This window comes from Elephantulus edwardii, unplaced genomic scaffold, assembly GCF_000299155.1.
Source record: "Elephantulus edwardii isolate Elephantulus edwardi_28Jun2011 unplaced genomic scaffold, EleEdw1.0 scaffold00290, whole genome shotgun sequence".
In the NCBI taxonomy this organism is placed as follows: Eukaryota; Metazoa; Chordata; class Mammalia; order Macroscelidea; family Macroscelididae; genus Elephantulus; species Elephantulus edwardii.
In genome coordinates this window covers 2,106,213-2,127,185 of record NW_006400040.1, presented here as the reverse complement: position 1 = coordinate 2,127,185, position 20,973 = coordinate 2,106,213, and the positions used below count along the sequence as shown (strand labels likewise).

The 20,973-nt window shown below is 39.4% G+C and overlaps 1 protein-coding gene across 1 annotated transcript in view; it reads left to right on the top strand.

Moving 5' to 3' along the window:
- Positions 1 to 8,947: 8,947 nt before the first annotated feature.
- The window catches only part of GIN1 (gypsy retrotransposon integrase 1), a 52,700-nt gene continuing 40,674 nt past the window's right edge, over positions 8,948 to 20,973 (top strand). The window contains exons 1-2 of the mRNA XM_006900680.1: positions 8,948 to 9,011; positions 16,003 to 16,148. Of these exons, the coding sequence (XP_006900742.1) occupies positions 16,010 to 16,148 (139 nt within the window). The 5' untranslated portion in view covers positions 8,948 to 9,011; positions 16,003 to 16,009. The remainder of the gene's footprint in view (positions 9,012 to 16,002; positions 16,149 to 20,973) is intronic.

Genomic DNA, 20,973 nt, shown 5'->3' with positions numbered 1-20,973 from the left:
AAAGTGAGAAAAGTATGGCATTATAAATTAATGAGATGAAGCAAAATGTGTATGAATGGTTGGATGGAAAACCAATTTGGCTTGTAAAATTTCACACAAATCACAATAAATAGAAAACAATGTAATGTGAATATAAAGATCATTTACACTTCAACATCAATCTGAAATTGCATTAGTGTTTTAGCTGGTAAAGAGGTTTCTCAGGAATATAACTACCTTATGATAGTGATATAACCTCAAAATACCTGTTACTAATGCTATTTATACATATGTATTTGTTAACTAGTCATAGCAAATCTGCCAAGATGAAACTACCTATCAAATATATTTTTGATTACTCATAATAAAAGAGATTATTTGATCTAATATTTCTGAAGTACATTGAAATATTTGCTAAACAGAATTAGAAATATAACAAGAACCTTATTCCTAAACTTCTAATACCACTTTAATTTGTCTTCTTGCCTCAGACAAAAATTCTTTCCTGAAGCTGGTACATGGGATTTGGACGTAAATCCTCCTAAATGTCAGATGCGCATCAGCCTGAGAGACCAGCAGTAGTGAGAGGCACAAGACATCACAGAAGTTACTTGTGGCCTAAGCCATCATACTAAGGATTGGTTAGGGGGAGGGAGGTGAGGAATAGGTAGGAGGGAGTGTAAGGGATGTTGATGTTGATGTAGAAAGGAAAGGAAAGGGACAAGACACCCATGCAGTGGGGGAAGGAAGAGGACAACACACTTGAACATATGGATTATTTCTGTAAGGGGAAGTGTTTTCCTGTAAGGGGAAGTGTCTTTCATTTGCTCCTTTCAGTAAAATGCTTGTCTGTCAAATGTTGTTCTAAAGCTAAACATCCAAATTAAGACAGAGTAGGAAGAAAGATTGGCCACCCACTTCTAAAATATAATGGGCTTTCAAAAACCTTCTGTACAATAGAGCACACTTAGAGTAGACTAACAGATATAGCAACTGAGGCAAGCCTTCCTTCAAATTTGGAAACACAAAGGAGAACAGGTGTAAGTATAAACTAATGATTGGAATGTGGAATGTGTGTGTGAATTTAGGAAAACTGGACATCGTTAAGAAAGAAATAGAACACATAAATATTGACAGATTAGGTACTGGTGAAGAGAGATGGACTGGCTTGGAACATTTTGAATTAAATGATCATATGATTTACTATGCTGGAGATTAAAAGGTGAGAAAAAACAGGGTCACATTCATAGTTAAAAAGGCTGTTTCTAGATACATTTTGAAATACAATGCTGTGAATGTCAGGATAATATCCAAATGCATATAAGAAAGGCTTGTATTCAAATTTACGCACCAAAAACTAGAGTTGGTGCAACAACCAAGAGGAGGAAATAGATGATTTCTATTAAATTTTGCAGTCAGAAAACGATCAAACATGCAACTGAAATGCATTAATAATAATTGGAATGCAAAAGTTAGGAATCAGGAAGAAGGATCAGTAGTTGGAAAATATGGACTTAATGACAGAAATATAGCTGAGAATACAATGATGGAATTGTGCATAATCAATGATTAATTCATTGCAAATACCTTTCTTAAGAAAACACAGGCAGTACACATCGATTTCACCTAATGGTATGCACAGAAATCAGATCAATTACATCTGTGAAAGGAATCACTAGAGAAGTTCAATAACAAGCTGTGAAAACAGAACATCAACTACTCATATGCAATTACAAATTAAAGAAGGCCAAATCAAATGCACAGTAATTAAAATTTCATCTTGAGTCTGTCCCACCTGAATTTAAAAACAAACTCAGAAACAGGTTTGAGGCCCTGAACACTAATAAACAAAGACAAGAGGAGCTGTGGGAGGATATCAAGAATATCATCCACGATAATACAAAGTCATTACAAAGAGAGAGGAACATGAAAAGACCAAAATAAACGTCAGAAGAGTTCTAAATATTGCACTAGAGTGCCAAGAAGCCAAAGCAATAGGATGTAATCAAGAAGGTAAGGAGCCGAACAGAAGATTTCAAGGGGCAGCTCGGGAAGATAAAGCAAAATATTATAATGAAATGGGCAAGGAGCTGGATTCGGAAAAATCAAAAGGGCTGAACTCACTCGTCATTTCTTAAGCTGAAGGAACTAAAGAACAAATTCAAGCTGCAAGATGCAATGCTTAAGGATGTCATGGGCAGAATATTGAATGATTCAGAGCATTAATAGAAGATTGAAGGAGTACGCAGAGTTACTGCACACAAAAAAAATTGGCTGACAGAAGAATTTCAAAAAACAACATTTGATCAAGAAGCAATGGTAATGAAGGAAAAAGTTCCAGCTGCTCTGAACGACGACGTGACAAAAAAACAAAACACGCCCCAGGAATTGATGGAATACCAACTGACACATTTTAACAAACAGATGTTGCTCTGGATGTGCTCACCAGCTTGTGGCAAGAAACCTGGAGGACAACTACTTGGCCAACTGACTGGAAGAGATCCATCTTTATTCCTATTCCAAAAAAGAGGAGACCAGATAGAGTTTGGAAACTATTGTACAGTATAACTATATCAAACGCAAGCAAAATCCTGCTTAAGTTTATCCAGAAACAACAGGAAGTACATTGACAGATAACTACTAGAAATACAAGCTGGATTTAGAAGAGGTTGTGGCCCTAGAGACATTATCACCAGTGTCAGATGGATCTTGGCAGAAAGTAAAAGAGTACTAGAATATCTGTGTTTCAATGACTATGCAAAAGCATTTAACTGTGTGGATCACGACAAATTGTGGTTAATCTTGAGGAGAATGGGAATCATAGAACACTTGATTGTGCTTATGTGAAAGCTACACTTGAATGAGGAAACAGTAGTCAGAAAAGAGCAAAGAAACAGAGAGCTGGGCAATAACTAAGGATGACGGAAGAAGAATTCATGCCTTTGAGTTGTGCTGGAGAAGAGTCTTGAATATACCAAGGACCACCAAGAAAACAAATAGGTCTGTCTTGGAAAGGTTGAAACCAAGTTTCTCCCTGGAGGCTAGCATTTTGAAGCTCTGTTTCACATACTTTGGGTATATGGCCAGGAAGGACTGGTCTTTGATGAAGAACATCATGCTTGGAAGCATGGAGGGACAGTGCAGGAGAGGATTACCCTGAATTAGATGAACTGATATAGTAACTGGAGCAACGATGGTAGGTGTGTTGGCGTCAGTGAGACTGGCTTAAGACAGGGGAGGCTTCAGAGTTGTTGTACATAGGGTCACTATGAATTGCAGGCAAACTGAAGGCTCATAACAAGAACAATAGCATAGTCTTGTTTACCCATTTCTATAATTACCTTACTCATACATCATTGTTGTGTGCTGTTGAGTCGGAACCAACTCATAGCTGACCCTACAGCAGGTTTTCAGAGGCAATGAATCACACTGGAGAAGACTGTCCATCCTTCTCCCAATGAGCAATTGGTGGTTTTACATGCCTTCAGATTGTAGCTCAGCTTCTTACCAGAGCTCATAGTGTTGTAAAATTTAAAACAATATGTGATTAAATTTTTTTCTTTGTAATGACTTTTTGCACTCTTCATGGATGATATTCTTGATATCATCCTCACAGCCCATCTGGTCTTCACTCATTAGTGTTCAAGGCCTCAAACCTGTTTCTGAGATGGTTTTGAAATTCAAGTGAGACTCAAGGTCAAATTTTGGTTCCTGTGGATTTAATTTTCTTTAGCTACAGCTTGAACTTGCATATGAGTAGTTGGTAGTCTGTTCCACAACCAACACTGGCCTAGTTTTCACAGCTGATATGGAGCTTCTCCAGCAATTCTTTCCACAGATGCAACCTATTTGATTTCTATGCATATAATCAGGTGAAATCCATGTGTCTAGTCTGCGTTTATGTTTCTTATTAAAAAAGTATTTGCAATGAATAAATAACTGAATGTCCAGAATTCTATCATTCTATCTCCAGCTTCATTTCTGTCACCAAGTCCATGTTTTCCAACTACTGATCTTTCTTCTCTGTTCGCAACTTTTGCATTCGAGTCATCCATTAATATTAGTGCATCTTGATTGCATGTTCGATTGATTTCTGACTACAAAAGTTGGTAGACATATTCTAGTTCCTCCTTATTGACTCTGGTTAACTCTAAGAAGAATGGGAACTCCAGAACACTTGATCTTTTGCAAAACCTATACTTGGACCAGGAGGCAGTCATCAGAGCAAGGAAACACTGCATGGTTCAAAATCAGGAAGGATGTGCACCTGGGATGTGTCCTATCTCCTTATCTTTTTCAATCTATATGCAGTTAGAGCCATCAGGGAGGCTCGGCTCTATGAGGAAGAACGTGACATCAGAATTTAAAGATGATGCATCAACAACCTCCTTGCTGAAACAGAGGAGGGCCTGAAGTGCTTGCTGCAGAAGGTCAAAGACCAGACTGAAGCTCAACATCAAAAAAGCAAAGATTCTTACCACTAGGCCACCTGGTACCATCATGATAGACGGTGAAGGGATTGAGATTGTTAACAGCTCTAGTTTGTTTGGCTCTACAATCAACACTCTTGGTACCAGCAGCCAGGAATTAAAAAGATGAACTGCATTAGAAAGTCTGTTGTCAAGGAGCTCTCTAGAGTACTGAAGAGCAACTATGTCAGTTCTGGAGACTAAGATGCTCTTGATCCAGACCAGGGTCTTTGCAATTACTTGCTACACACCAGAAAGCGGGACAATGACTAGGGATGATAGAAGGAGAATTGATGCCTTTGAGCTGTAGTGCTAGAGAAGAGTATTGAATATACAAAGGACTGCTAGGAGAACAAATAGATTCATCCTAGAGAGGATGCTGCTCCTTGGAGTCAAGGATTCTTAAGCTTCGTCTGACATACCTTAGGCATGTTGCAAGGAGGGATCAGTCCTTGGAGAGGGGCATCATGCTTGGGAGAGTAGAGGGACAGTACAAGAGAGGAAGACCCAGATGAGAAGGACTGATTCAGTGACTGGGGTAATGGGGGGTAGGTGTGTCAGAGACGATAAGGTTGGATCAGGATAGGGAAGGATTCAGAGTTGTTGTACATAGGGTCGCTATGAGTCCCAGGCAACTAAATGGCACATAACAACAACATGTGATTAAGTAATGGAAAATAGAATTCATTTAATAAACTAATGTCTTTTGTTCCTAGTCCCTCTGTTCTGGGTTTTTGTATTGTTTTTTAATTCCCCCACCCCCCCCATCCCTGTTCTGTTTTACATGAAAAAAACTTTTGGCTAAAAGAAAACAAGAAAGTATCTAATTCATGTGCAACTTGCTGGTAGTTACATTGACCCTCAGTTCTGTTTTTCATCAGATGGTAAAAATCTTTTGGGTTCTTTTAATCTGCCCCACAGTATTCCCAGCTCAAAACAGCCTTACTTCAGCAATGGAAAGGACATATGTTTTGAAATCATATCTGTTGAAGTATGTCATGACATATTTGTTGTTGGTTTTAGGTGTTGTAAGGTCAAACACAACTCATAGCGACCCAAAAGCAATCCGTATCATCTCTGATACACTTGAGTTCAAGGCTGCAGTCACTGTGTCAATCTATCTCATTTAGGGTTTCTTCTCTTTTGTTGACCCTTTATCTTTCCACTTCATAACTAGTTTCTCAGTATCAGTTTCTTCACCTACTAGAAATAGTTACAATTCTCATAGTTGGACCAACAGACACATCATGATAAATGGAGAAAGGGTTGATATTAAGGATTTCATTTTACTTGGATCTATAATCCACACCCCTGAAAGCAGTAGTCAAGAACAAAAGACTTCTTAAAAGTGCTTAAAAGCAAAAATGTTACCATGAGAAGTAGGGTAAAGCTGACCCAAACCATGATATTGAAGCGTACTTCCTATTCTATTGACCGCCAGAAGAATGAACCTGTTTTGGAAAAATTTCAATCAGAACACTTCTTAGAGATAAGGGTGGTGAACCTATTTTTCATGCCATGAAACTCAAACTTAGGTCTACTTTAAAATCTCTGCTCCCAGTATCTGAGGAAATGTTATCCATTGGTTGATGACAGACACAAAACTAGTTTTACCCAAATCTTTAAAGAAGTATCTAATAAAAATAGATGTTATAAATGATGGATCAGTCCCAGGGCACTACTAGAATAACCACATAAGAGGTTATTAAATAGGCTCCTGCAGACTAACAAAATCATTTCTAGAAAAGTACATTCCAAGTTCCATACAGCCTTCACATTGATTTTTTTTTTCTTCCAACATTTACACAATACCTTTTGTTGCACTTGTGTATTCATATTGTCCTTGAAAGTACCTACTCTTCCTTCCCTAATCATCTGTAAGGTTTACAATGAATCCTTTTTATTTTCAATTATGAAAAATTTCATGCATTCAGAGAAATTGAAAGAATAATTCACTATACATCCACTTATTCCCATGACCTGATGGCATCTAATAACATGAAATCCAACAACTGCCAACATCCTGTTTTCTTCTGTGTGATTTAGAGTCACTGAAAACCCTGTAGAAGTGTCAGGCATCAGTTCTGACCTGATGGCAATGAATGGATATACCATCTGAAATTAAGTTTTAGACCTCAGCATTTTTCATCTCTAAATAAATAGTTCTGGTGGCCTAGTGGCAAGAAGCTGCACTGCAATCCCAAAAGAACTTGGTTCAAGGCCACCAGTTGCTCTGCATGAGAAGGACCAGCAATCTCCTTCCTCCATTCTGATGAACTGCTTCTGAACACCTGCCAGAGGATCAAGTTTGGGTCAATTCCGACTCTACATTATAAAACAACAACCTCCTAAAATTAAAACACTCATAATATTATTTATTCCATTTGGAAAGCAAAGACATCGTCTATATATTCCTAGTATTTTACTTAGTGAATGTTATTTATTTCTGCAGTCAGCAACTACTGGACAAATCACTCAGCTTAACGCCCCAGCAACAACCATCCTGAAAACTGTGAATTTAAAACCTTAAACTGTACAATTCTGGCCTTCAAGAAGAATGATGCCTTTGAGTTGTGGTGTTGGAGAAGAGTATTGAACATACCATGGACTACCAAAAGAACAAACATATCTGAGCTGGAGAGGGTGAAACCAAGTTGTTCCTTTTAAGGCAAGGATTTTGAAGCTCCATCTCACATACTTTGGACACGCTGCCAGAAAGGCTCCGTCCTTGGAGAAGGACATCATGCTTGGAAGAGTAGAGGGACAATGTAAGAGAGGAAGGCCGAGATGAGATGGATGGACAAAGTAACTGAGATAATAGCAGTAAGTGTATCAAACTGTGAGACTGGCTCAAGATAAGGCAGGGTCTAGTAAGGTCACTGCCAGTCACAGGCGACTTGATGATGCATAACAACACATTATTAGTTTAATTAATTGTTTTAAACTAACCTAGTGCTGCAGTTAGCATTGTGAATTCTGAACTACTTAATTCTGTATCACTTTGTTGATGCTGGGAAAACAAGGATCATGTCTGTTAGTATTGTGAATTCTGAAATAATTCTGTATCACTTTGCTGATGCTCTGGGAAAACAAGGATCATGTCTACGTCTTTTGCTCAATATATAAACTGGCACATAAACTTTTTAATAACTAAGTAGTTTCAACTGCTAAAAACATTAGCGAGATAATAGAGAACTATGGTAATAACAGTTAAGATGCTAGCTTTGGAACCAAGATGGACGGATTTGGTTTCTAATAGTTTCAAAGGTTTTCTAGTAACATAACTTGAGTAAGTTAACCTAAGCCTGTTTCTGATCCAGTAAAATTGTGATAATGATTTAATTTCCCTCATGGACGTGCAAGGAGAAAATAAGGACTCAGTTCGCAGCAGATATCATTATTTTATCGGGCAGAAACAAAAGATCCCTGGGTATTTCATAAAAAAAAAAAAAAAAAATTCCAGGAGAAAAAATAAGACGCTGTCCTGATGCAAAGCAAAGATACTCTAATCAACCATGCTTCCTGCTTCCTACTTCCACCAGCTAAGCTTCCAGAATGCTAAAACAACACAACTATTAACCACAAATTCCCTGTAAGTTATAGAAAACCTAGTGGAAAAGATGCAATAATCACTATTCTTGGAGCTTTTCCCTCAAAGCAGATGCAAATACAATATCCTCCAACTGGCAGGTGCTATACGGGCCAGGAGCCTCCATCTGTAAGGGTAATTGCAGCGTATCAAGCCTTTTGTTCTTTTAAATGACAATGGAGGCAGCGACTAGAGGAAAAATACTAAAAGAAGTCTTCCCGATCCACAGAAATCTCCAAATTCAGCTGCCCACTTTGGTGGAGCAAGACAGTAGCCTAATGAACTCGGTTGTTCCCTTCTGGTAGAACTGAAAGCTCTGCAGTCACTAACTAAAAAGCCTAAAAAAGGTAAAAGAATGAGGGAGAAAGAGAATGGAAATCAAGACGCTAAACCGACGCTCACAGATAAACTGTGCCACTCCTCCCAGACCACGCTGTCATTGACTTCCGCACATGTCCCTCCGGAGCGCGCATCTAGGCAGAGGGAGAACTGTTCAGCAGCAGCCACAAACCACCCTGGAGCGCACAAGGTTCTGCATCTCAGCTTCTCCTCCGGTCGCAGATCTCACCTGCCACGACTGCGGTCATCACGCCAGCTGGTTGTGCCCATTCAGGTCTTGGTTTTCCCTTTCAACTCGTGGGCTGACGGGAGGCAAAAGGTGCTTATCAAGAACACTGTGCAGACATGGGTCTTCTTTCAGTAACAGTTGAATAATCAGAAGTATCTCAAAGAACTACTTCAGCCCGCGAATCTTGGCCACGCCTCTTCGCCGCCACCCTCAGGTATCACTCAAATACCCCACCGGGCAGACCGGTTTCCGGCAAGAGCCAAACGCTCCGCCCTTTCCTGACCAGCTCTCTACTGTCCTCGGAGGCACGTTCCCTTTAACAATCCGGGTAATTCGGCTTCCGGTAGCACCAGATAAGTCGCGAGAGGAAGCATAAATCCTGTCGTTTGCCTTAAGGACCACCTTGGTGAGTGGTCGCTGTCATGTGCGGTGTCGTAACTTCTGAATTTTAACGTAAAGAGTGATTTGACAATAATTTCAAAACCTTTCACTTCGACAGCCTTAGGAAGGATTTGACTGTCCTGGAGTCAATTGCGCAGGCGCCCTTGAAGCTTGAGGGCCTTGGGCGTTGCTGCATTCCTTGGGAGCTAACCCTAAGGGGCGAGTGCTCTTGCGAAGCATAGATGTTACTTTGTGTAACTACTGACTTTGACCTAATCTTTTTCGTGCTTATGTTGAGTTTAACAAGATCGTGTCCTTAAGAGCCATTAAACCAGGTGTAGAAATGCTTCCTTCACATCTAAAGTGGCTTCTGGGATTCCCATCCATGGAGCAATTAAAATACTGACTATGTCATTTGGCCAACCCTAAAACATTTGCCTCTTTGTTTTCTCATATCGTTAGCTGTCCTATCTTATTGTTGTTATTTAATTTGGAATGTTGCTCTTTGACCCCGTGCAGACTCAAAGCCAGTCTTGTAACACATTTTCAAGTTTTTAAAGGAAAAGTAAACACTTTTATCAGCAGAGTGATTTTCCTTTAAATGATCATTTTTGAGCCAAAGTAGAAAAATAATTTGCAAAATGGAATATTTCTCTCATGTTTCTTTCCCTGTATGTTTAATGATTATACCATCGAGTCAGAATCAATTTACAGCAAACCGTCTGGCAGGTTTTCCTAAGTTATTTTAATCTCTTTGGAGGAAATTGTTCATTTTCTCTCATTGACCCTTTGGGTTGGCATTATAGCTCCTTACCACTAGGCCACAAGAGCTTAGTAATATACAAGGCATTTTTATTTCAGTCATACACTGAAATGACACATTTTTGGAGTATCTGTAGTAGATTTCCTAGCCTTTGACAACATCGCCTAAAATTGTACACATGTATTTTTGGAAATTAGGGGAAAAAAACGGTCGGAGTCAAAATTTGATGCCAAGACAAAAAAAAAAAAAAATTAATGTGTGTGTTAAAAGATTACATATGTAAAGTATTACATGGAAACATGTACTACTATTTTGAGCCTAAGTTTGGTAACCTTGTCTGGTTTTGCTTTTGGTAGAACAGAATTTACTTTTACTTAAAATTCTACTAAACTGCTTAATTTTAGTACACATACGAATTACCAGAGGAATTAAGCAAATAAATATTTATGCAAATATCTGATGATTTTACTTAATATTGTGTAAGGAATTTAGATTGAAGCTCAACATCAAGAAAACAAAGATTCTCACCACTAGGCAGCATCATGATAGGTAGTGAAGAGATTGAGATTGCTGACAGCTTCAGTTTGCTTGGCCCTACAATCAGCACTCTTGGTACCAGCAACCGGGAAATTAAAAGATGAACTGCACTGGGAAAGTCAACTGTCTGAGACTTCTTCAAAGTACTGAAGAGCAACGATGTCAGTCTGGAGACTAAGGTGTGCCTGATACAGGTCATGGTCTTTGCAATTACTTGCTGTGCATCAGAGAGCTGGACAGTGACTAGGTATGATAGGAGAGTAGATGCCTTTGAGCTGTGGTGCTGGAGAAGAGTATTAAATATACCATGGACTGCTAAGAGAAAAACAAGTTCATCCTGGAGAGGGTGAAGACAGGCTGCTCCTTGGAGGCAAAAATTCTGAAGTTTCATCTGACACACTTTGTACATGTTGCAAGGCGGGATCAGTCTTTGTAGAGGGATGTCATGCTTGCGAGGGTAGAGAGACAGGAGAGGAAGACAGTGGATGAGGTGGATTGATTCAATCACTGGGATAATGGAGATAGGTGTGTCAGAGACAGTAAAATTGGCAAGGAATAGAGCAGGTTTTAGGGTTGTTTTACAAAGGGTCACTCTGAGTCACAGACAACTCAACGGCACATAACAAAACAACAACAAGGAAAATAGAATAAGAAACTCAACCAAATATGACCCTGACATTCATCTTAGAAAGCTACAAGGTATAATCAGCTACCTCCAGTACTTTTTCTTGCTGTTACTTATTTTAGTACACAGATAATTAAGAAAAATTTGTGAAAAGTCTTCTATATGGATTGAAGCTCAACATTAAGAAAACAAAGATTCTTACCACTGAACCAATTGGCAGCTCTATGATAGATGGAGAAGAGATTGAAGTTCTTAACAATTTCTGTGAAAGCAAGGAGCTACAGGACAGTTGCTTTATGAAATAATACTTCTCAAATTCTTTATGAAGAAAAAGATTTCTCTTACAGATGAACATTTTAGAACCTCTTTTCATTAAGGAGTTCTGGTGGTATAGTTGTTTTAAAGAATTTGTTAACTTGCTCAGGTCCCCAGTCAACACAACCAAGCAGCCAGGAAATCAAAAGACAAATTGGTTTAGGAAAGTCGGCTGTCAGCCACCCATCCAGAGTGCTGAAGTGCAAAGATGTCAGTTTAGGGGCTAAGGTACACCTGATCCAGGCCATTGTGCTTGCAGTTACTTCCTATGCATCAGAGAACTGGATAATGAAAAAGAATAACAGAAGAAGAATTGATGCCTTTGAGTTGTTGTCCTGGAGAAGAGTATTAAACATACTGTGGACTCCCAAGAGAAAAAGTCTGTCTTGGAGATGGTGAAACCACGTTTCTCCTTTTAGGCAAGGATTTTGAAGCTCCCTCTCACATACTTGGGCATGTTGCAAGGAGGGATCACTCCCTGGAAAAGGACATCATATTTGGAAGAGTGGAGGGACAGCACAGGAGAGGATGACCCTGGATGAGATGAATTGGCACAGATACTGGGATAATAGAGACAGGTGTGTCAAAGACAGATTGGCCCAGGATAGGACAGGGGTCAGAGCTGTTGTTCATAGTTTTGCTATGAGTTACAGGCAACTCAACAGTACATAACAACACAACAACAGTCTTTGAATATAAGAAGCTTTTTTCAAATTTACCTTCTTTTCTGACCATTAGAATTTTCTCAACAGCTGTTTTCACATTTTAACTACTTCTAGAGACCAACCTGTAAAAATACTTTGAAAAGAAAATAACTTCTCCTTCTTTAAGTGCTTCCAGAATAAAAATAGCAAATATGAGTAAACTCTTAACTTCTTTCTTAAAAAACTATACATTTTTTTTCCAACTAATTTTTCATTTTTGTGTGCTTCATTTCTCTGTTATAAACGTTCTCTATACTGACAGGGTCAGCAGTTCAGAATTTCACAAGATTATAAACTCATTATAAATTGTACAACTTGAGTCATCTGGACTTTGGTGTTAGCAGTAAAACATCATAAATAAGCATGATTATTATTAAACATTAACCACATTTAAACAAAAAAGAGGAAAAAACCAAACCACTGCCCTTGAGTCAATTCCAACTAGCAACCCTTTGGGGCAGATTAGAGTTGTTAGCCTTAGGCTTTCTAAGACCATACATCTGTACAGAAGCTGATTGCTTCATTTTCCTCCTGCAAAGGTGCTGTTGGATTTGAACTGCCAACCTCTTAAGTTAGCAAATTCTTTTAACAACTATACCACCAGAACTCCTTAATGAAAGAGGTTCTAAAATGTTCATCTGCAAGAGAAATCTTTCTCTTCATAAAGAATGAGAAGTATTATTAAATAAAGCAACTGTCCTGTAGCTCCTTGCTTTCACAGTTCACATTTGCTAAATTTCTCAATGACTATGCCAGGTCCTGTTGCTGTCTGATTTCCACATTTCTTGCTCTACTGCTATTGAAACCATCACTTGAGATACTGTATTTCTTGTATAAATCAACCTTTTCTAAGAACTCTGTATTACTTAAGTTGCTGTGGCCGGTATCCAAATTGGTATTGAGATGAGTAGAAAAAGGTGTGGGAGTGTGAAGGACATGTCTAACTTTATAGGAATTGGTTTTGCAGTGGTGGTGTTGATAGGGACAGTCCTCTTTGTGAATTTGTAAAAGTCAGATATGGCTATGCCCACATGGCCCTTGTTCTTTTTTATACAAAACCTTGAAGAATTTGTAGTATATTTGGAAAAGAGATAAAGAGGTACAATATACTTCCAGAGATTTTATGCTAAGCCAGTATATATTACTCTGGGTACAACATGAAAGGGGTGCACAGATGACTCAAGGAGGAAAGATTTGGTTAGAAAAAAAATTAAGAAATAAGTGAATTCATGAATATGTGTTTTGATGACCAGTTCTCTTAAGGTTTTCATTTGATCCGTCTTCCACTGCCCTAATATATAATGGGTACATCCATGAACTAAATGCAATGTAGTCAATACTAGTATCTTTCTCCCTAGAGTAGGATTTCAGAAGTAATATCAGTGTATTCACTCTCCACATTCTGTCAACTAGGTATAATTCTTAGAACATTTATCCATTTCCACTGATACTTCCTTGATATAGTATCATATGTTGCTCTAAATTATACAGTCATATTATAGGTTATCTGTACTGACCCTCCCACCTTTTAACCCCCATCTGTATACCACACTCTTGCAGGACATACTTTGTAGAGTGAAAAATCTATAGTCGGATTATGCTTCATAACAGAGAAAGTATATGCATGATTAAAAACACTCCTGTTCAAGAAAAGATGGGTATATGAAGTTTGTCAGAGTAAAAGAATCTCTCTATATTGATTGCTTTTTTAGCATTTACATAGTATAAGTTTCCATGTGAATAACTACTGGTCTTTGTTTTTAAATTTGCAATTTACCATGTATACATTTTGTAGCAATATAAAATTATCTTTTCTCCTACTCTTTGTTGTTGGTTTTTTGGTTTTGTTTTTTTCTAATTGCATCACTTTATTTCACTGACCTCCACTTGGTCTAGCCTTCAAGCCTCAGAGCAGGAAATAAGCCTGGCTGCAAAACCAGGGAAAGGGAGAAGCACTCAGATGGAAAGGGGAAAGCAGAAAGATCTAGGGGGGAAGCCTTGTCCTTTTGGGGAGCTATTTTGGGCTTAGATTAATGCAGTCATAAGGTGAGGGAAGCCAAGGGCTGAGCACACCATACACTGGTAGAGGGTCTCCTCCTAGAGCTGGCCTGGGCTCCCTGCCCTTCCAGACAGTGGAGAGGGGCACAGAATTACATCAGTTAAGTGCCTGTCCTAGTACTTGTGTGGAGACCCAGAGAGTAGGTGTGTGCACGCATGCGTGGCTGCACATGTGTGTCCAGCTCTGGCTACTCCCAAGGGAATGGTCATATTTGTGAATGTGGGTGGCTCTAAATGTCAGAGCATAATTGTGGGCATGTATGTATGTGCAGTCTGGGCTCTGTGCGGGTGACTGGCCCATCAAGCAGCAGAAAAGACTGTTGGGAGAGGGAGACTGGTCCTAATAGGGGAAGGAGGAGAAACTTGTCTCATGGATTATCCAACACCAGATTATGTTCCTTGATCCCTAAACTTTTCCCTGGGCTTCACCCCCTCAGCTTCTCACTGCAAGAGAAAGAGAGAGAGAGAAACAGACAGACCCCAACAGGTAAGAACCCAGATGGGCAGAGAGGCAAGAAGACAGATCTCACATACCTGTTGCATAGGCCTGAGCTAGAGCCCATGAAAGGGGAGAGAGAGAAAGCCCAAGGCAGACAGGTGGCCCACTCCCATCAGCAGGTTGGGCTTCATTCCAGGCCCTCCAGGAAGCCTAGCAGCCCCGAGTGCCACTCTTCAGACTTGTCCAGGTAACAGGGGTGCCTGGCCCCCTCCATGACCCAGTGTGGTTGGGAATCTGCTTCAAGTTCTCAAAGCTGGTCTGGCCCATGGAGTCCTGGTCTCCATATACAATCAGAGCTGAGGTCTTCACACTGGCATAGTCTGCATCTTTGATTTTGGGGCCCTGGGCACATAGCCCCGGAGCTGGGAGCCAGAGGCTATGACAAAGGATAGGGAGTACATATGCCACTCAGTGATGGGCTGACCACAACCAGGAGCCCAAAGCCAAGGCATTCACCACTGCCAACAGGAAGCTGCTTGGGGCGAGTGACTCATAGCAACTCTGTGTACGATAGTTCTGAACTCTGCCCTATCCTGAGCCAGTCTCACTGACTCCAACATGCGTAATCCCATTGTCCCAGTTACTCTGTCAGTCCATCTCATCTGAGATCTTTCTCTCCTTCGCTGTCCCTCCACCCTTCCAAGCATGCTGTTCTCCAAGGACTAGTTCCCTATGGCCATATGCCCAGAGTGTACCTCCAAGGAGAAACTTGGTTTCACCCTCTCCAGGACAGAGCTATTTGTTTTCTTGGCAATCCAGAATATGTTCTTCTCCAGCATCACAACTCAAAGGCATCAATTCTTCTGTCATCCTTAGTCATTGTCTGGCTGTCTGATGCATAGCATGTAATTTGCAAAGACTGTGGCCTATAAATCAAACACACCTTAGTCTCTAGACTGACATCATTTGCTCCCCAGCCCTTTAGAGTGGTCCCTGATGACCAACTTTACCAATGCAGTTCATCTTTTGTTTTCCTGACTGCTGGTGTGAAGAGTGTTGATTGTGGAGCCTAGCAAGCAGAAATTGTTAACAGCATCAGTCTCTTCTTCATCCATCATGAAGTTGCCAATTGGGCCAGTGGTGAGAATCTTTGTCTTTTTGATGTTTAGCTTCAATCTATATTGAAGACTACCTTTTTTAACCTATTAAAATGTTTTTGTCACATAACAAAACCATCTTATATAAATAACATTTCAAGTGATGGCAGTGGAAGAGACTTGAAGCAAGATTTTTCGAAGTATTCTTGTTCATTTCCTTTTCTTTATTAAGTATGTGGAAAATTTCAGCATTTCTTTTCATATGGAAAGAGACAAGATAATTAGTCCTGATGTATCTCAAAAATAGCATTTGAATATTTTCCTTTTTATACATCATTCTATTCCTTTTCTGAACTACAATTATCCTCCTCAGATAATATTCTAGGAAGGCTAATGTTCTATGTAAGCAGAAGCTTGAAATGAAATAGAAACTGAATGAGCTAATTCAAATTCTATTTTTAAATACTTTTTTCCCTAGGTTAAAGATGGTCCGGAGTGGGAAAAATGGTGAACTTCATCTTAAGCAGATTTCATATTATAAACAAACTGGTGAATATCATCCAACTACACTGCCAAGTGAGAGAAGTGGTATAAGAAGAGCAGCAAAAAAATTTGTATTCAAAGGTAAAATTAGCATATAAAACCTTGACTGTGCAGTTAATATACATGGTTTTTCACATATATTTGTGGAATCCTGAAAACTTGAATTGTTGGATTGGTTGCTGCTTAACAGTTAATGGTTAAATTGATGATGCCTCTTAGTCACAAGCAAAATAAAAATGACACTGACGCTAACTGAAGGCCAGTAAGTATGGTGGTATAAATCATAAATGGAAAATAATACCATGAAAGAAAACAAAATACTTAATGAACTTCAAAATTTACCAAGTAAGGTGAATCCTACTCTAATGGTGTACTCTCAAGCACTAAGGCCACCATTAATGAGAAACTGATTTGATGCTTAATATGAAAATATTGACAGCACTATTACTAAAGGAAAACAAATAAGAGAAATTTATATCTATTTCTATTATTTATCCACTCTTTGTCATTAAATATTCTTTCTTCCCCACGCACCCCCCCCCCAACTTCCCCCTGAATGGGATATTTCAAAACTGGTAGAACACATATCCTGAAAATTCATGATAACATTTTAGCCATTTATTCACCCTTCAAAGAAGAAAAGTTTATGGTGTGGTAAGGAGCAAGTATAATCATAGATAACTGAATGAGTGTTAGTGCAGTTTTGCCTATTAGGTTGGGCATTGAGACTCAGCAGGTCAAGAATATTTTAAGATGATAAATGACTGCTCTTTTCTACCTGTGTACATTTACCTCTGTATCTTCTTTTGCCAAAAAATAAGCAGACTTGTTATCTCTTAGAATAACATTAAGAGTCATTCACTCGTTTATTCATTTATGCAACAAATATTAGCCACTCTTGTTTGCCGTTGAGTGAAATAAATCCGTAGCTGACCCTCCAGCGGGTTTTCAGTGGCAATTAATCCCATTTAGTAACTGGTAAATTTGAACATTATCCTTTTGAGATTGGAATGCAGCCCAGTTTTTTATCACTAGACCACCAGAGACCCTTATAGTTGTTCTTGTTAGGTGACATCGAATTGCCTGTGACTCATAGTGACCCTATGTATAACAGCTCTGAAGCCTTCCCTGTCTTGACCCAGTCTCTCTGACTCCAACACACCTACCCCCATTGCCCTAGTTACTATATCAGTCCATCTCATGTGGGGTCTTCCTCTCCTGCACTGGCCCTCCACCCTTCTGAGCATGATAATGGTCTCCAAGAATAGGTCCCTCCTGGCCATATTAGTCACTATGATAATAATATTCAGTGTCAGCCAGTTCTTTCTGGTATTCCCTCCTTCTTATTTTAATGATTCCTGAATTATTCAGTATTTTGTAACTCGAGACTAGAATTTGTTTTTTAGTTCTTTCAGCTTGAGAAATGCCAAAATGAGATCTTCCCTTTTTATTCTTCAATTCTAGCTCTGTGCACATTCCATACTTTGTTTTGTCTTTTCAAATTCTCCTTTGCAAGCTTCTGTTCAACTGTTTTGCTTCATCATCTCTTCCTTTTGTTTTGGCTTCTCGATATTCTAGCATAATTTTCATAGTCTCTCCTGACATCCATTTTTGGTTTTCTTACTCCTCTGCCTTTGTAATGACCTTTTGCACTCTTAATGAATGTCATCCTACAACTCATCTGATTCTTTGATAATTGATGTTCAATGCCTCAAACCTATTCTTTTGTTTACAAGCATTAATTCATTTACATTATGCTTTATACAATCTCATTTACATTGTTTCACGTAATCATTCATATACACTGTATTTTATATAATGAATTACTATTGATCTACCTTTCATATTTCTTTACCTTCCCATTTGACAGACCCTCAGGCCTGGTTCAAATTGTTTCTCTGTCCAACATTCTTCTAGGTGGTATACTGTGCATTGCTGTACAGAGGAACTCGTGGTTGCTGTGATGCTGAACACTGTGACACTGATGTGCCAAATGTGATAATAGTTACCCATTGGGGACAATGTTTGCTGGAGCTTTTCGATTAAAACAAGCCTGGAAGCAGGAGTGGCATCCACTTCTGAAATGGCTTGCCTCTGGAAACTCTATGAACAATGCTCAGGCCTTTCGTTCATAGGGTTTCCGTGAGTTGTCTATGACTCGATGGCACCTAACAACAACAACACAACAACTTTCCCACTCTACCTTTGCCACCAGCTCAGAACCAGGAAACTCAAGAGAGGTGATTTCTTCCACTTTACTGCATATGTCAGTCTTTTGTAATATGGTAGCTGTGTATTGTTCTAATGCTGGAAGCTATACCACTGGTATGCCAAATACTAGAAGGGTTTCCTCTGATGAAAAGGTTTCAGCAGAGCTTCCAGACTAAGATAGATAAGGAAACAGAATTAGTCAGCACTTTTGGTCCCAAGGGAGATAACACTACTAATTCAAAAACCATGTCTCTTTGGTGATTCAAATCCACCACACTCTGAGATAGAAAGATTAGTAATCTCTACCCATGCCATTTACAAACTCAGAAACCCAGTGGAGGGTCAGCTGGTTGCCACTTCATGACAGTGAGTTTTAGTTTTAGGTCTGAAATAATTGACCAGTGAAAAATTTATGAAGTGAGCATGGTGAAGCTTTATCTCATATTCTTTGGGCATGTTATCAAGAGAGTCTAACAGAAAAGGTCAGTTAGAAAGGAAGGCTCTTAATGAGATGTGTTGCCAAAGGAACTACAACATAGTTAGTGTTCAAGTACAGCAATAATTATAAAGATGCACAGGACCAATCTTTGTTTCATTCTCTTGTATATAAGACCACTGTTTTGTTGTTATGTGCTGTCAAGTTGTCTGTAACTCATGGTGCCCCTATGTGCAGCAGCTGTGAACCCTGCCCTGTTCTGAGCCAGTCTCGGTAATTCTGACACACCAGCCACCATTGACCCAGTCACTGTATAAATCCATCTCATTCCAGGGCCGTCCTTTCCTGCTCTGTCCCTCCACCTTTCCAAACATGACGTCCCTCTCCGTAGACCAGTCTCTCCTGGCCATGTGCCTAGGTATACGAGACAGAGCTTCAAAATCCTAATTTCTAAGGAGAGACTTGTTTTCCCCCTCTCCAAGACAGACCTATTTTTTTTTTCTTTTTTCTTTTGGCAGTCCATAGTTTGTATAAGACTCTACTCCAGCATCATAATCTGAAGGCATCAATTCTTTTCTGTCATCCTTAGTCATTGTCCACCTCTCTGATGCATAGCAAGTAATAGCGAAGACAATGGCCTGAATTAGGTGCAACTTAATCTCTAGACTGACATTACTTCTTTTTAGCACTTTGGAGAGGTCCCGGACGGCAATTTTCCCAATGTAACTAGTCCTTTGATTTCCTTACTGCTGGTATTAAAAGTGTTGATTGTGGAGCCACACAAGCCGTAATTGTTTCTGACCTCAGTCTTTTCTCCATCTCTCATGATGCTGCCAATAGGCCTAGTGGTAAGAATTTCTGTCTTCTGGATGTTAAGCTTCAGTCTATACTGAAGATTACAGCCCTTGACCTTCTGCAGCAAATGCTTCAGGTCTTTTTCAGTTTCAGCAAGCAAGGTTGTGTCATGTGCATAATGTAGGTGTTGATGAGTCTTCCTCCAATCCTAATACCATATTCCTCCTCATAAAGCCCTGCTTGCCAAATGATCTATTCTGCTTACAGATTGAAAAACTGTGGAGACAGGATGCATCCCTGTTGGACTCGTTTCCTGATTTTGAACCATGCTGTGTTTCCCTGCTCTCTTTAGAGGATTGTTTCCTATTATGAGTTGGTACCAAATTGAATACCCTTAATAAAAACAATGATAACATGGTGAAACTGTTTAGAAAGATTCTATTCCAGGGTTTCACTTATCTTAAGGAATTTGCTAATTTATCCTGTTTTTAGAAGTCAAGTGGATAATTTCATATTCTGTCATGGTATTTTCAGTTATTTAGTATACAAGTGTAAGTTTGACAAGGAATATAGAAAACCAAAGAAGAATCAATGTCTTTGAATTGTGGTATTGATTCCCACAGACAGCCAAAAACAAAATAAATCTGTATTAAAGGGCAAGATAATTAAATTTGATGTCATATACTTTGGGCCTGTTGTCAGGGGGCACTTATTTTATTGTTAGGTGCCGTCAAGTCTTGAATGACTCATCACGACCCTGTGAACAGCCAACCTGAACCCTATCATGTGCCATCCTCATCATCTCTGACACATTAGAGCCCATTGCTGAAGTCACCCTTTAAATTCATCTCATTGAGGGATCTTCTCCTTCAGTGACTCCATCTTTCTAAGATGATGTCTCTTTCCAAGAAATAGCCTTGTCTAGCTGCCTGTCCACAGTATGAAAGTCAAAGATTTGTCTTCTTTGTCTCCGAAGAGCACTGGCTGCACTTTTTCCAAGACATATCTGTTATTCCATGGCAGTCCATGGAATATTCAGTACTCTTCTCCAGCCCCACAACTTAAAGGCACCCTTATCCATTATTATGAGTATGCTCTTCTGTTACCATTATCCTCTGTCTATTTCTCTGATATGTACATAGTGATTGAGATGGCAGTTGCCTGAATCAGGCACACCTTAGTCTTCAAACTGACATCATTGCTTTTCAGCATTCTGGAGAGGTCACCAACAACGGACTTCCGACTTCCCTAGTGTAATACTTCTGATTTGCTGACTGCTGGTTCCAAGGCTTTTGATTGTTGATCCAAGTAATGTGAAATCTAGTTTCTGTAAAAAGACATTCTGCTTAGAAAAGAAAGGATCAACAAAGAAAAGGCAGACCTCAGCAAGATGGATTGACAGTCACTGCAGCATTAGACTTGAGTATGACAGACATCGTGAGCAAAGTGGAGGATATGTTGTTA